The 15,185-nt window shown below is 52.7% G+C and overlaps 1 protein-coding gene across 2 annotated transcripts in view; it reads left to right on the top strand.

The window, feature by feature from the left end:
- GRIK4 (glutamate ionotropic receptor kainate type subunit 4) overlaps positions 1 to 15,185 on the top strand; it is a 241,974-nt gene that overhangs the window by 147,755 nt on the left and 79,034 nt on the right. For both annotated transcript variants that reach the window (XM_036354352.1, XM_036354351.1), the window contains one exon: positions 2,863 to 2,916. In XM_036354352.1, coding sequence (XP_036210245.1) covers positions 2,863 to 2,916 — 54 coding nt within the window. The remainder of the gene's footprint in view (positions 1 to 2,862; positions 2,917 to 15,185) is intronic.

Here is a 15,185-nt window from a genome sequence, read left to right as displayed (position 1 = left end):
TCAATTAGCATATTCCCTCTTTATTAGATAGGACTAGAGGCCTGGTGCATGAAATTTGTGCACTGGAGGGGGGTTGTCCCTCAGCCCAGCCTGCACCCTCTCCAATCTGGGACCCCTCGGGGAATGTCAGACTGCAGGTTTAGGCCCGATAGGTATCAGGCCTAAACCAGCAGTCAGACATCCCTATCACAATCTGGGACTGCTGGCTCCCAACCACTCGCCTGCCTGCCTGCCTGATTGCTCCTAACCGCTTCTGCCTGTAAGCCTGATCACCCCTAACCACTCCCCTGCCAGCCTGATCGATGCCTAACTGCTCCCCTGCTGGCCCGATTGCCCCCAACTGCCTTCCCTGCCAGCCCGACCTCACCCTCAACTCTCCTCCCCTGCCAGCCTGATCTTGCTCCTAACTTCCCGCCCCTGCCGGCCTGATTGCCCCTAACTGCCTCTGCCTGCCTCATTGCCCCTAACTGCCATCCCCTGCCAGCCTGATCTAGCCCCCAGTGGCCCTCCCCTGCCGGCCTGATTGCCCCTAACAGCCTCTGCCTTGGCCCCCACCACCGTGGCTTTGTCTGGAAGGAAGTCGGACATCCGGAAGATGGCTGGTTGACCTGGTCTCCTTAGCATATTACCCTTTTATTAGTATAGATTGCTTTATTATTGGAGATGCAGGCTAGTTTTAACCTTTTTCTGTATAAAGAATGTTACACACATTCACGAATACTCTCCTAGCATAGATTTCTAGAAGTGGAACTACTGAGTGACAGGTATGCACGTTTGAAGGATTTCGATATGATTGTCTTTTAGAAAGTCCATAACAATTGAGAGTTCTACCAGCTGTGTGGGTGTCTTACAGCAACCTTGCCAACGCCACCTATTGTCATTTAAGAGGATTTTTAATGTTGTAATGCCCGTGCTTTTGAAGGACAGTTGGCCTGTGAAGGTCATTAGTAGCAAAAGGTTCTAAAGGGCCAGCGGCAGTTTCCCGAGATGACTTACTGGCCGCAGCCCTGTGACCTGGGAGCCACACTGACCAGCATGACCAGAGAGGCACCTCAAAGCCTGCACTCTTTGTTCCCAGGTGACTTCCTAGTGGCCCCGGCAGCAGGCCTGGCACCAGGCCTGGGTCAGCCCCATGCTCCCCCGGCCCCAAGCTCCCCTGCACAGAATGAGAGCCAGCCTTGAGGGCCCTCAGGAGGGGGGGCGGGCTCAGTGGGCAAGGCAGCATGAGCAGAGAGCACAAGGCACTCTGGGACCTTGTGCGCTGCTGAGCCTGGCCCCGAGTGTGGCCGCATCTGCTGTCTCTCAATTTCAGGAGGATTTGCAGAGTAAGCCCTCCTCTTATCGAGTGGCTGTTCCGGCAGTGACTTTTATATTTACAGAGAACTCAGTCCTAAAAACCAAGCCTCTCTTGTCTTTTATCTATAGGACAGCAGACTTCACAAAATGTGTTTAACCATCTAACAGTGCTCTCTCTCGGCCTCCTGCCCCAGCCCACTCCTGCCTCCAGGTGGCTGCCACCAGCCTGGGCAGTGGGGAGGGGTGGGGGCAGGCATCTTGACACGTCATCCTCTCAGAAGAAGAGGAGCAAATGGAGCTTTGCTGGGGAAGTGAGGGCCTCAACTAGGAGCCTTGAGCTCTATCATGACCCCACATGCCCCTGCCCAGTCACCCAGGCTCTGCACAGCATCTCCACTGGAGTGGTGGCAATGTCATTACCCAGCCTGCTCTTCAGGGAGATGGGGGTGTCCTACAAGAATGCCCCCAGGGTTATGGGAGTTGCTCGGGGGGGTAAACAGGAAAGCGGGATCATCACAGGGTGTTTCTCCCCGGCACCTCCCTAGCCATGACAGTGGCCAGAGAGGAAGGCACATTAGGAACCTGCCATCTGCGGAGGGAGGGACAGGCCTGGGGAGCTGGGCTTATTTACTGGATCTGCTCATTGGTTTTGAGAGTGTCACACACAGCCGGGCACACTGCCCCCGGGAGGGTGGTGAGGAGCATGCATGACTGCTGCAGAGATGAGACCAAAGGGAAGCTGTGCTGAAGCCGCCGTCTCACCCTGCGGGGACACCACACTGTGTGCTGTGATCCAGGTTGAGGCGCGTCCCGTCCCGACAGCTTGGTTCTCACTAATGCAGAAGCCCCCTGTTTCCACCTGACCACAGGCCAGGCGTCTTGTCTCCTTGCATTCTGACACGCATGGGGTTCATTGGGAATTGCCTTCAACCCACAGCCTCTCTGGGTACACCTTGGCTCCTGAGAAAATTGTGTCAGAATTTCCAGCAGGATTTCCATTCATATTGCAGTCCTCTGGGGGGTGGGGGACCTGGCTTTACTGTCAGTGTCTCCATCCATGAGGCCTGTGAACTTGGACAAGTTATAGGGCCTCTGGTATTGCAGTTCCTCTGCTGTCAGACAGGGAGGCGATGCTGCCTCCTCAGTTCGCCCAAGTGAGACGAGTCCCCGGCTCAGCACCACGGCCGTGGCTCAGCCACTGCCAGTGCTAGCAGGTGTGGAGGTGATCGTCACAGCCTGGCTTGTTACCTGCTTCGTTCTCCTCACAGTCGTTTTGCTTCCCAGGATTCCTGCTCCTATCCACGTTGTGCATGAGGACAGCAGCTGCTTTGCGAGTCACTGTGTGGGTGGGAGTGGGGTGGAGGTGGGGAGACCTGCTCTAGAGGCCAGTGATTTTGTGCCCCGTCCTTCAAGGTCAAGGGCAAAATAAGAAGAGATCCCAGTGTTCTCCTCTGCCTGGAGCGAAGGCCAGTGAGCTGGGCGAGCGGCAGCCACGGAGCACTTGCTCCTCCCTCACTTCTAGTGGACATCGCTTTCCTCTCTAATCTCCTTCTCTTCCCTTTGCAGGCAGCTGAGCTAGGGATGGTGTCAGCCTATTACACGTACATCTTCACTAATCTGGTAAGACATTTTCACAGCCCACTCCCTTGGCATGGAGAGTGTCCTTAGTCAGGGGCGGGGGGGGGGGGGGCGGCACAGAATGAAGCCCAGGAGGTGGGGACAGGAAAATAGAAGCAGAGGCCAGCCCGATAGGCAGGGTGTCCTAGGAACATGGAAGTTCAAGAACTACTGCATTCTCACTCACCTCAGTGACTCTTCGTCTTGGGAGAACAGGGATTTGTAGAGTCTGACCCTCCGTCCAAGTGCCACGTGCTACACAGCACAGCCTCCCCTGGGAGAGGAGTGCCCTGGGAGGCCCGCTGCTGGCTGCCGGTTCCTGCCCCGCCAGAGCCGGGTGCTGGTTCCCGCAGGACAGCGAGGCCACAGCAAGTGCATGTGGCCCGAGGTGTCATCGCTGATGCACCGTCAGAGACCGTGTCTTCCAACCCCCCCTCTGCAGATGAGAAAGAAGTCGGTAGACATTTTACTGGGTGAGGTGGAGGCACCAACTTTGCCACCTACCGACTCTGTGCCCTCCAGCCAGTGCCGAGCCTCGGTCGGTAAAACGGGGTAAGAGCAGCTGCGTCATGGAGTTGCTGCATTTTAAAAAGATGTGATTTAATGTATGTGGGGCGTTTTGAAATTGTGAATCAGTAAGAAGAGAGAAAGGTTGTTATGAAGTACAGGCACTCAACTAGAGAGAATTACGTCAGAGAATGGGTTTTTAGAAGAATTTTATAGCTTTTTATGTGAAATAAAATAAAAGAACCACAGGAAGTCACAAAGGAAATGCACCCGGTTTCTTCCAGGTGTGACATCTTATTTAATTACAATAACATCAAAACTAGGATAGCAAATGGCACATCTCTCAAAATGTGTAGATTTGTGTAACTCCCACTGCAATCAAGATACAAAACTATTTAATCACCACAAAAATCTCCCTTGTGCTACTATTTATAACCTCACCACCACCCTGATCCCCACTCTCCCTACTCTGTTCTCTATTTCTATTGTTTTATAGCTTCAAGGATGCTATTTGATGCAATCACACAGTGACCTTTTGAGGTTAACTGTTGTCACTCCCAGCGCCGTGCCCTTGAGAATCACCAGGTTGTTATGTGAGTCCATTGTCTGTTCCTTATCCATGCTGACTGGACTTTTGGTGTGGATGTACCCACCTATTGAGACACATTTTGGTTGCTTCCAGTTTCTGGCTGTTACCGATAGAGCCATCATAGCAGTCATTCAGAGAAGAAGTCTGTTTTATTTTATAAATGAATGACATCTTGAGATCACTCAAGTGACCCCTTCATCCAGATGTGCTTTTGATGTTTCAGGCACTGCGTCAGGAATTAGGGATTAAAATGAGAATAAGAAACTAAATTTGCCTTGGAAAATGCAAAGTATCCATTGTGCAAAGTGGTAAATTCTATTAGATGTGTACAAAATGGTCTACACCCTAAAGCAGGGGCCACTCGATCAACCTGGGGCAGTCTTTGGAGGAGGAGGAGGAAGAGGAGGAGCATGAGGAGGGGGAAGAGGAGGAGCATGAGGAGGGGGAGGAAAAGGAGGAGGAGGAGGAAGAAGAGGAGGAGGAAGAGGACTAGGAGAAGGAGGAGGAGAAGGAAAGAAGGCCCCATAGAAGCAGATATTAAGCTGCTCCCTGAAAGTCCGTGGGGCTTTTCTAGATAAGCAAGGAAGGAAGAAGGTTCTGGGACAGGAACCAGCACCCACATGGTTGGGGTTCAAAGGCACATGGCAGGCGTAGGGAAAAGGGACTCACTTGAACCACATGGGCTGCTCTGGGGCAGCCCTGCCGGTGATCGTTGTTAATTGCTTAACCACCTCTCTCCATGAAAATAACCATTAGAAGATATAAAGCGGATACAAGTATGTTAGCGAGCAGAATCTCACCTCACAGATTTAACTCTTAAATCTTAAGGAGGAAAAGGTTACATAAAAGTTAAACTTCCTTGGTCAGCGTATGTGATAGGATACGTCCCCGGGGTGCAGGGGCGGGGTCTGGGCATTGCCCTGTGCGGCGTGGGCGGTGCCTGCCCAGGAAACGCTGGGCTGCGGGGTCCTGTTCTTGTCCTGTGAGCAGCGCTCTCTGCAGGCGGCGATGGGGCTGTTCACACTGACGCCTCCACAGACCTCTGCTCCCAGAGCTGAAAGCCCCTGAAAAACCCAGGGGGCCTCTTTACAGCATCGGGGTTCCCTCCCCAGCCGTTGCCCAGCTCCCCACACTCCTGCCCCCTGCTGGACTGGCTTCCTGGAAGTCCAGCCCCGTGTGAAGACCTCACACAGCACACATGCAACTACAGAGCGCTGTCGGGGCGAGCAGCACCAGATCCAGCACCAAAATCCCCCACAGGCCCCACCCCTCAGCATGTCAAACGCCAGGCCCTTCTTTGCTTATGTGTATATTTTTTCTATCTAACACGGCTGTACATTAGAGCAGCCGTGTTAGGTAGCATGTGGAAGGGAGAAAGGATTAGATGATTCCCAGTGCAAGACAAAAGCTTTTGCTTAAAGTAAGGAGGCACGGGGGGGGGGCGGGGGGGGGGGTGCCCTGAAAGTGGGCAGGAGAGAAAAGAGAGAGTAAAATGCAGCTGTGTCCCGTTTGGGGAGCCCGGGGAGGAGAGAGGAGAGGGCAGGAGGCCAGGGCTGCTGCGTGTGCCAGGCGGCCAGGGCTGCTCCCCAGGAAGCAGCGAAAGATGCTGGGAAGCAGGGCGACACAGGGGTGACCTCGTGGGGGGAGGCCAGGCGTTTGGAGTATGAGTTCCCAGCACAGTAACAAGAATAAGGAGTTGGAGGTGCTTGGCTTAGAGAGTTTTAAGGAGACAGCATCACCAATGCTGTGTGCCACCCTCCCTCTTCTCAGAAGTGATGACGATGGTGATCCGGGTGGTTTTTCTGGTGGAAAAGCACTGGCCTGTGAAGTCAGGAGACCCAGCAAGCGCCCCTCTGTCGGGCTCACTGGGTGCCTTGGAGAGTCACACTGATGAGCTGAGCCCCGTCCTCTCATGTGTAACCTGGGGCCACTGTGAGGATGAGGGAGATTGCATTACAACACTTCCCGCTTTCCAAGCGCGTTTCTCCGTGTGGGTGGGCACAGGCCAGGGGAGCCCTGGGAGCATGCGTCCGAGTTCTCTGGGCCTGGAGCTAACAAGGGTGACACCGTCTGAGCACCTGGGAGAGGAGGCAGAGCAGGAACAGCAGCAGTGATGGTGGTGGTGTAATAGTCCAGCACACAGAGGCAGTGCCATTGTGAATGTCACTGAGAGTCTGGAAGCACCTCGGGGCCTGGGCTTTCTGGAATGGACAGACCCTCTGCGAGGAGTGAAGAAACTATTTTGAAGTCCATTCTTTCCCCCCAGCTGCAGTGGGAGTCGGGCTAGCGCAGAGCGGGCCAGGCTTCATAAAGAGGGTAATGCACCTGGCCAGTGTGGCCCAGTAGTTGAGCATCAACCTATGAACCAGGAAATCGTGGTTCACTTCCCTGTCAGAGCATATGCCTGGGTTGCAGGCTGGATCCCCAGTGGGGGGCATGCAGGGGGCAGCCAATCAATGATTCTTTCTCATCATTGATGTTTCCATCTCTCTCTCCCTCTCCCTTCCTCTCCGGAAAAAAAAATTATATATATGATAGTGAGTTATCGTCTGTACTTCTTTAGTCCCTTCCCCCCAAATACAGATGCCATTGAGCTTTAATTCTTATTTATTCCTTCTCTGAATTTCTCAGGGACCCATCATGTCCCATTTCCCTAAATTTTGCCACAGGATGCAGCAGGCACTCAGATTAGCTATGTCAGGGCCATCACAGTGAGTCGGGAAGACCCAGGCCCTGGCATTAGGTAGATATCTGCTGTGTGACCCTGTGCAATTTACTTAACCTCTCTGAGCCTCAACGACTCACCTGAGATCCTCAGGAGATGCTCTCCACACAGCAGCTGCTTCACAGTGGCCTTTAGTGAGGGAAGGGGCTGTGAAATATTAAGAATACTACACTCATAAGCTAGCTGCTGTGTGGATGCCACTAATGAGGTGGGTAGCATGAGTGTTTGCTTACAGATGAGACCACTGAGGGTATAAGTGGGGATAAAGCAGGACCTTCTGCTAGAGCTGCTGTGAGGGTTAAATGAGAAAATGACTGAGAAACACGAGTGCAGAACCTGGCTGTGGAAGGCATTAATGAATATCAGCTCCATTATCACTAGGCCACTCAGCAGCTGAGGTGCCTCTCGCTTTGGCTGCATGAACAAGGGCAGGAATCTGTCTGAGCCCCGGCTTTCAGCTCCTGTGGGCAGATTCCTGGAAGTGGACATGCAGGCTCAGACAGGAATTATATGCTTAATTTTGCAGGAATGGCCAAACTGTTTTCCAGCAGCACCATTTTCTGTTCACACCAGTAGTTTATGAGGGTGTGAGTCCCTCCATGTCCTCACCAATATTTGTCATTATTTGTTTTTATGATAATAAAACAACTTAGTGCGTCTGAAGAGTTCAGATGTGTTTATTACTATTTGGACTTTGCAAATGGAAAGAAGCAAGACCACATGGCTAAAGTTGAGACGTGATTAAGAAGCTTTATACTGAGAGAAAAAGGCTGGTGTATGAGAACCCAGCCATTCAGGTGGGTAGACCTGGGGAAGTCCCCAGTCAGGCACTCGCTCACCGTGCGCCCAAAGCTCCGAGGGTCCTGGGTTCTCACGGGTACAGTGTGGGTAATGATATCCATTGCTAAAATCTGAGAAAATGAAAAGTTAGCTATTGATAGCACGGTCTCTGATAGGTAATGTCCACGGCTGTAACAGATAAACCCTCGAATCTCATGCTTCACACAGTAGAAGTGTGTTTCTGACTCAGTTGAAGTTTCAAAAGAGAGTCCTGGTCAGCGGGCAGCCTTCCGTAGGGCGTTCAGGGCCCAGGCTCCTCCCACATATAAATGTGTCCCTAGAAGCCAGGGATGGGGACACGGGAGGTCAGGCGCAGGAGGGCGTGTGGGCCAGGCCTGGAGGGGCACTGGTATTTCTCCTCCCACTTCCACGGCTGGAACTCAGTCGTGTGCCCGCAACCACCTATAAGGGAGACTGGGAAATTTCACCTGCTGCCTGCCCAGGTGGGAGAGGAAAGGTGTGTGGTGATTTCTGGCAATATCTGCCACATGAAGTTATTAATCATCAGATACTCTTTCATGCATGTGGAAGAGCAATAAGCATCCTATGCTCTGGCATGTCTGTTTAGAGGGAAACGGGTCCTAGACATGGAGATTAGCGGTTCCTCACAAAGGTGTCAGCTCCCTCACCGCTCACAGGGCCGCTCTGGCTACTCCGTGCAGTAGGTGGCCCGTGGTCCTGTGGCATCTCCAGGGGCCTGCATGGGGCGGGTACAGGTTCGCTGTGCTTGTTCCGCTTGTTAATCTGGAAGGAGTCTGTCCAGTTGGCCTCTGGGTTTGGCTCAGAAACTGTTGTCTATAAGACGACGGAAAACGACGGAAGAGTCCGGCCTCTGGGCAAAGCCGAGTCAGCCACTGAGATGGCAGAGCTGCCTTTCAGATCAGAGGCAGAGGCAGAGGGTGATCTGAGCTCATAAACCTAAAAGGTTGCCCAGCTCCCAGCGAGCCTAGAAAGAGGCACATCACTGCCCACAAGGAAAGCACAGTCACCCAGTCCCTGTCAGAGAGCAGAGGGGCCTGGGCCGAAGGAGGGCGATGCCACCCAGGTAGGAAGAAGTGAGGAGAGGTAAGGGCAGGGGTCAAAAGTCATGATATGTCAATGAAATGCAAGAATTAATTGGGCACCAAAAGCAGGAGGCTGTGTGGCCTGTGGGCCACCAGGGCTGCTGCCAGCATTGCATGGACACCATGACCACCGTGTTATTACCATGTGCCAGGTGGGGCCAGAGCTTTGAGCTCTGGGTACCACTACCATGCCGGAGGGCAGGCTGCCACTTGTGCCATATAGGAGGCAGGCACCTCAGAGTTTCCTTGGGGAACCTAGAGAGAAGGGCCCAGCGCTGGTGTGGGACGGCGTGGGAAGGGTCACACAGTAGGGCGTCTCACCGGAGTGAGGGCGGGCCATGCAGCAGCAGGGCTTCTAGTTGCAGCCCTGCCACTGACTAGCTGGGCGACACAGTCATAGGGATGACATTCATCCAACGAATATCTTCTGCATGGAAAGTTCTGTAACGAGCGCCTCTCCGCTACGCCTCACAGTCGCCCAGCGGAGAGCACTGCCTTACCCTCATCTTAAGGATGAGCGAGCCGCAGCTCAGCCAGTGTGCTGTCTTGCTCGAGGTAGTGGAGCCCGATCATGGATCCGCAGCAGCTCTTCCCCCCTCACTTGACCGTGTCCACTCCAGGCAAGCCCAGTCTCTTCACAGGACTCTGTTTCTTTACCTTAACATTATGAGGCAGAACGAAGTGGTCTCTGAGGGTCTTTCCAGTCCTGGACTTGTTCCATCCTATACACTGTTGGGAGCATTTCAAGTCATAACACCCTCAGCTGGCACTCCAAGGAGGAACAATCCCTTGATCAGAGGCCCGCATGGCCTGAGGAAGCAGCTGCGAGTTAGCTAACAGCTGCTGGGGTTCCCCATGCAGCCAGCCGGGGCGTCCTGCAGAAAGATGGTCCCATGCACCGTCTCTATTTTATTTGGGCAGAATGAATATATGCAGGAAAGTATTATCCTCTGTGTCTATGTTATTGTTAAGCAGATGGATCCTATGTTTATTTCTCTAAAGCTTTATCAGAGAGATGAGTCATAAGTAATTGAAATTGCTAAAATTATTACAGATAGGGGACTGGGGGCAGACAGGGAGGGAAGGAACTGACTCCGGAGGAGGAAGTGATGTGCTCCTACCCACCTCTCCTGCCCCTTCTTCTGGCAAGCCAACCCCACTCCTCTTCAGGCCTTGCTTTGATGTCACATCTTCAATGAGGTCTCCCCTGACACCCCGGTTGAACTCACTGGCACACTCTCTCACAGAGCCCTGTGTTCTGCATTTTGTAGCATCATCTCAAGTGGGAACTCCTTCCATAGCTGACTCCTCTGCCAGACTTTGAGCTCCATCACTATAACCTGAGTGGCCTACTGGCACATAGTGGGTGCTCAGTAAGTATATGTTGAGTGGATGAATGGAGCAGTTCACAACATTATAGTCCGAGGGCTAGAAGGGCTGGCCAGGTGAGAGAGCTCACCTCCTTGCATCCAACAGGAATTCAGCTCATCCCCTCTAAGCCCATGAGCATGAAGACCTGCAGCTCAGCCAGGCGGACCACACAATAACTACTCAATCTGGAGTGCCTTCCTTCATGCTGGCTGGACAGAGTAGAATGAAGGGTGTGCAGGGCAATGAAGGGGGTTAGTTCAGGGTTCAAGAGCCACATTTCCAAGGGTCCTAATGAGTGAGAGCAATGTCAAGACCTGAGGCCAGGGCTGGCACCAAGAACGACCACTGAGGTAGGAAGAAGCAGAGGAGACCAAGGACGGTGTGACTCCTTGTACTGTGGCCTGTCACCTGGGCTGCTTGCTCCACTGGCCACAATCTGCTCAGGTTGGCCTTGGTCACGTGGCCTCTTCGGGCCAGGATCTGCACCTCACTCGGGAAGCCAGAACCCAAAGGTCTTTGAAAAAAAACCTCCCCTTCAGGTTTTAAAGGTCATTATGAAATTGTCTGGGGCTTGGCACGTGAAGTTGTGTGAGCCTCCTGACTGTTGAAACAGAGGATGGAAACATGGCTTAATGGAGGCAGCAAGAGCCTCAGATCGAAGAAGACCTGACTTTGAATCTGGGCCCTGCCATGTATCAGATGTATATGTGGCACATTGTTCAACCTGTTGGAGTCTGTTTTTCCTTTTGTAAATTGGAATAATTCTTACAGGATCATTTTGTAAAGAACATGGAAAATTTAAAAACCTCAGTGAGCTGCTAGTCAACATTATTTACCTTCCATCGCTTTTTGCCCACTTCATGTTGAGTATTTCCATCCTTAGACCTCAGTTTTCTGGTTTGCTGCCTGCCTCTGGCTTTCTGAAACTCTGAAGCCATTGGGGACATTTCAAAATTGGCTTCTTACCCAGTTGGAACTATAGTTCCCAGGGTGCGTGAGCCTCTTCATTATCTTGTAGTCATTTACCAAAAGCACCCCCACACCCCTACACATACATGCATTCATACGCACACACCCCTACACATACATGCATTCATACGCACACACCCCTACACATACATGCATTCATACACACATACCCCTACACATACATGCATTCATACGCACACACCCCTACACATACATGCATTCATACACACATACCCCTACACATACATGCATTCATACGCACACACCCCTACACATACATGCATTCATACACACATACCCCTACACATACATGCATTCATACGCACACACCCCTACACATACATGCATTCATACGCACACACCCCTACACATACATGCATTCATACACACATACCCCTACACATACATGCATTCATATGCACACACCCCTACACATACATGCATTCATACACACATACCCCTACACATACATGCATTCTTACACACATACCCCTACACATACATGCATTCATACACACATACCCCTACACATGGATGCATTCATACGCACACACACACACACACACACACACACACACACGCACGCCTGCACTCACGGAGCTGGCCAAGAGCCACATCCATCAGTCAGACACCTTTCTAAGTGCTGGAGCAGTTGACTCTGAAGTGTAGTTGGTTGTAAAATTACTAAGACTGCCCACATATTTCAGTTCTCTTGAGCCTTTAGGAGGAACACACTGCCCAGCACAGTACGCTTTGGTGAATAAATATGTTTTTAGTGCAGCTAGAAAAAGAGTAACGGAGTGAGCGTCCCCATGTGTCTGAGCTCCCAAGGCACCACCCACCGAATGCAGACCCCGAGTGGTGGCAGATCTGACCGTGACATACATGGATACCACAGCACCTGAAAGAGAAACTTTGCTCCAAAGTTGTGCTCTCTCCCGCTGCTACGCCTCCTGTACGTGCTCTCTGACCTTGGCCGTCAGAGGAGGGTGTGCTTAGGAGACACGAGCAGCAGGGATCTTTGGAAGGAGATCCGGGAGGCATCGACAGAAGAATTAGTCTTTGCATTTGGCTGACAGCGGGAAGTCCTTGGCCCAGGTTATAGGATTATGATTAGTCAGACATGATTAAGCAAATGTTAAAATGAACTATACTTATTCATCAAGCATTTATTAAATGCCTACTGTGTGCTGGGGAATGCAAGCAACATTGGGATGTGGCTTAAAAAGCGCTCAGTCTGCAAATGAGAGATGCCGACGCCCAGAGGAGGTGGCCTTTGGTGCTAGGGGGAGAGAGGGCTTAAAGAAAGGTTTACAGGTATGGCTTTCTTTGAATCATTTATTAAAAGCTGGTTAGAGCCCTGGCCGGTTGTTCAGTGGTTAGAGCATCAGTGGGTTCCATTCCTAGTCAAGGGCACTTACCTTGCTGCAGTTTCCCCAGCCTCAGAAGGACACATGCAGAAGCAACCAATTGATGTGTCTCTCTCATGTCAGTGTCTCTCTCTCTCCCCCTCCTTCCTCCCTTTCACTCCCTCTAGAAATCAATAGAAAAAATTATCCTTGGGTGAGGAGCTTACAAAAGCTGGTTAGGAATGAGAATGGGAGTATGTGACATGTAGGCAGAGGCCTGGCATGGGCATGAGGAAGAGCACGGAGCCTGCCCTGGTGGAGCCGGGGTGTGACTAAGAGGGGAGCCAGAGCCACTAAGGAAGGTCCCGGTCCCAGAAGACCAATCTGTCCTGCAAAGTTGCCGGCGTTTTCAGCAGAGGAGTTGGCATGGAGGGCCCAGGATCTAGCCTTGGCTGCCCCCGTCACTGACAGCCGGGCCAAGTCCTTCCTCCTCTGAGGAAAGTCTAGAGGCTCCATAGACTCAAACGCTGTTGCTTCATGGTTGGATGAAGAGGTGGTAAATGGCTGGATGCAGTCTCCCGCCTTCCTGTTTCCCATGTGAAGTGCTTGACTTTCCTCTTCATGCGTGTCCTTGTTCTTGCCTGGGTTGCCTATCTTTCCAGTGCCCTTCGCTGTCCAGGTTGCCTGAGTAGGGCAGCTCCCTGACTCTCCCTCGCCCTTGCCCAGAAGTCCTGTTCTGTGACCCAGGTCCAGCCCATCTCCTCAGAGCCTGATGTGTGCCAAGATGGCAGTGACTGATGACAGCATCTCTCAGACCTCAGCTTTGCAATCAGCCCTCAGCTTAGGAAAAGCAACAGAAATACTGGCAGAAGGGACCACCTCTGCCTGCCTTCCTGGCTCTTATACTGACCATTTGGGGGAACGTGCCTCCAACTGGCCTCTGAGAATGAGCACCTTGTGAGCAGGGACCAGCCTGCTCAGCGTTGTCTCTGGTGCCGAACACACGATGAGTGTCCTAGAGGGAATGCTTGTGGATTTATGAAATGAATGAGGCAAAAATGGTCAAGATCTCAAAAATCTATTATGTGCATTTCCCTCCTGCTGTGGGAGTCATCCGAGAGACCAGTGCCCTGAATCCTTCCCTGGTCACACCTCCTGAGTGACCTTGAGCATGTTGGACAGCGAGCTGCCAGCTGCGGGAGCCCATCCTTGGCCCTGCTACAGAGATGGGGCAGGCCAAGACTGCTGATTGACAGCTCCACTCACCTTCCTCAACAGCCTGCTGCACTGCTGGTGAGATGGGGCGGTGCACTGGGTCGCTACATGCCTGAGGCTAATGAGCTAGGACCTGGACAGAGAGGTTTCGACCCCGTGGCTGGGAAGGAGGCTGATCTTAATGGGGGTGCAGGGCCTCGGTGAGGAGCACAGTGTCCACCATGTCTCATGTCAGCTTGACCCTGAGCTTCTGTTCACAGTTAATAGTTATTTAGTCGCGGAGTCACAGGATGGAGACAGTCACAGCTGCAGGGTGAAGTGTTCTGCCTTCCTCTTCCCGGGAGCAGATGGCTGTGGGAACACAGGCTGCCCCGATGCCAGGCAGGCTGGGAAGGCCTGGGTCTCGCCGCTGCTCAGCCGCCCCCATCCCCCAGCCTCGCCAGGTGGCCATTTCTCTGTTCCTCACCCTCTGCTCCCTCTCTGGTGCTGCCACTATGGCATCCAGATCCTTGGGAGGGGACCTTAGGATTTCTCTTCCCAGCATATTCATAAGGAGAGAATCAAGATCTATGCGCACCTGCTTCAGCCCAGCGCTCCCAGCCCTGTCTGCCATTTAGTTAAGGGGTGGCAGCCAGGCCTTGAGGCTGGGGAGCTGGGCCTGAAAAAGAGAGGGAGTTGTGCATTCTGAGTTAGAGCTTGTGGTGGGCAGGAACCAGGACTCTAATCCGCTCCAGTCCTGGAATGTGTTAAGTTTATGAAAAATCCCTCTCCATCATCTGAACTTGGGTGTATAATGCATGTTTCACTGTGTTTGGAGCAGCATCTCCCAATGTGTGTCTGAAAGAAGAAACTGAGAGGCAGCCATGGCTTGTGAGAGGCTCCATGGCCAGTGTGCTGGAAGGGCAGTGTGCTGGAAGGGCAGTGTGCTGGAAAGTGCAGTGTGCTGGAAGGGCGGTGTGCTGGAAGGGCAGTGTGCTGGAAAGTGCAGTGTGCTGGAAGGGCAGTGTGCTGGAAGGACAGTGTGCTGGAAGAGCAGTGTGCTGGAAGGGCAGTGTGCTGGAAGGGCAGTGTGCTGGAAGGGCAGTGTGCTGGAAAGTGCAGTGTGCTGGAAGGGCAGTGTGCTGGAAAGTGCAGTGTGCTGGAAGGGCAGTGTGCTGGAAAGTGCAGTGTGCTGGAAGGGCAGTGTGCTGGAAAGTGCAGTGTGCTGGAAGGACAGTGTGCTGGAAGGGCAGTGTGCTGGAAGGACAGTATGATGGAAGGGCAGTGTGCTGGAAGGGCAGTGTGCTGCAAAGGGGAGTGTGCTGGAAGGACAGTGTGCTGGAAGGGCAGTATGCTGGAAGGGCAGTGTGCTGGAAGGACAGTGTGCTGGAAGGGCAGTGTGCTGGAAGGACAGTGTGCTGGAAGGGCAGTATGATGGAAGGGCAGTGTGCTGGAAGGGCAGTGTGCTGAAAAGGGGAGTGTGCTGGAAGGACAGTGTGCTGGAAGGGCAGTATGCTGGAAGGGCAGTGTCCTGGAAGGACAGTGTGCTGGAAGGGCAGTGTGCTGGAAGGACAGTGTGCTGGAAGGGCAGTATGATGGAAGGGCAGTGTGCTGGAAGGGCAGTGTGCTGAAAAGGGGAGTGTGCTGGAAGGACAGTGTGCTGG

This window comes from Myotis myotis, unplaced genomic scaffold (assembly GCF_014108235.1).
Source record: "Myotis myotis isolate mMyoMyo1 unplaced genomic scaffold, mMyoMyo1.p scaffold_m19_p_20, whole genome shotgun sequence".
NCBI classification, from domain to species: Eukaryota; Metazoa; Chordata; class Mammalia; order Chiroptera; family Vespertilionidae; genus Myotis; species Myotis myotis.
The sequence above is the reverse complement of the archived record's forward strand: the minus strand, read 5'-3'. Positions and strand labels throughout refer to the sequence as shown.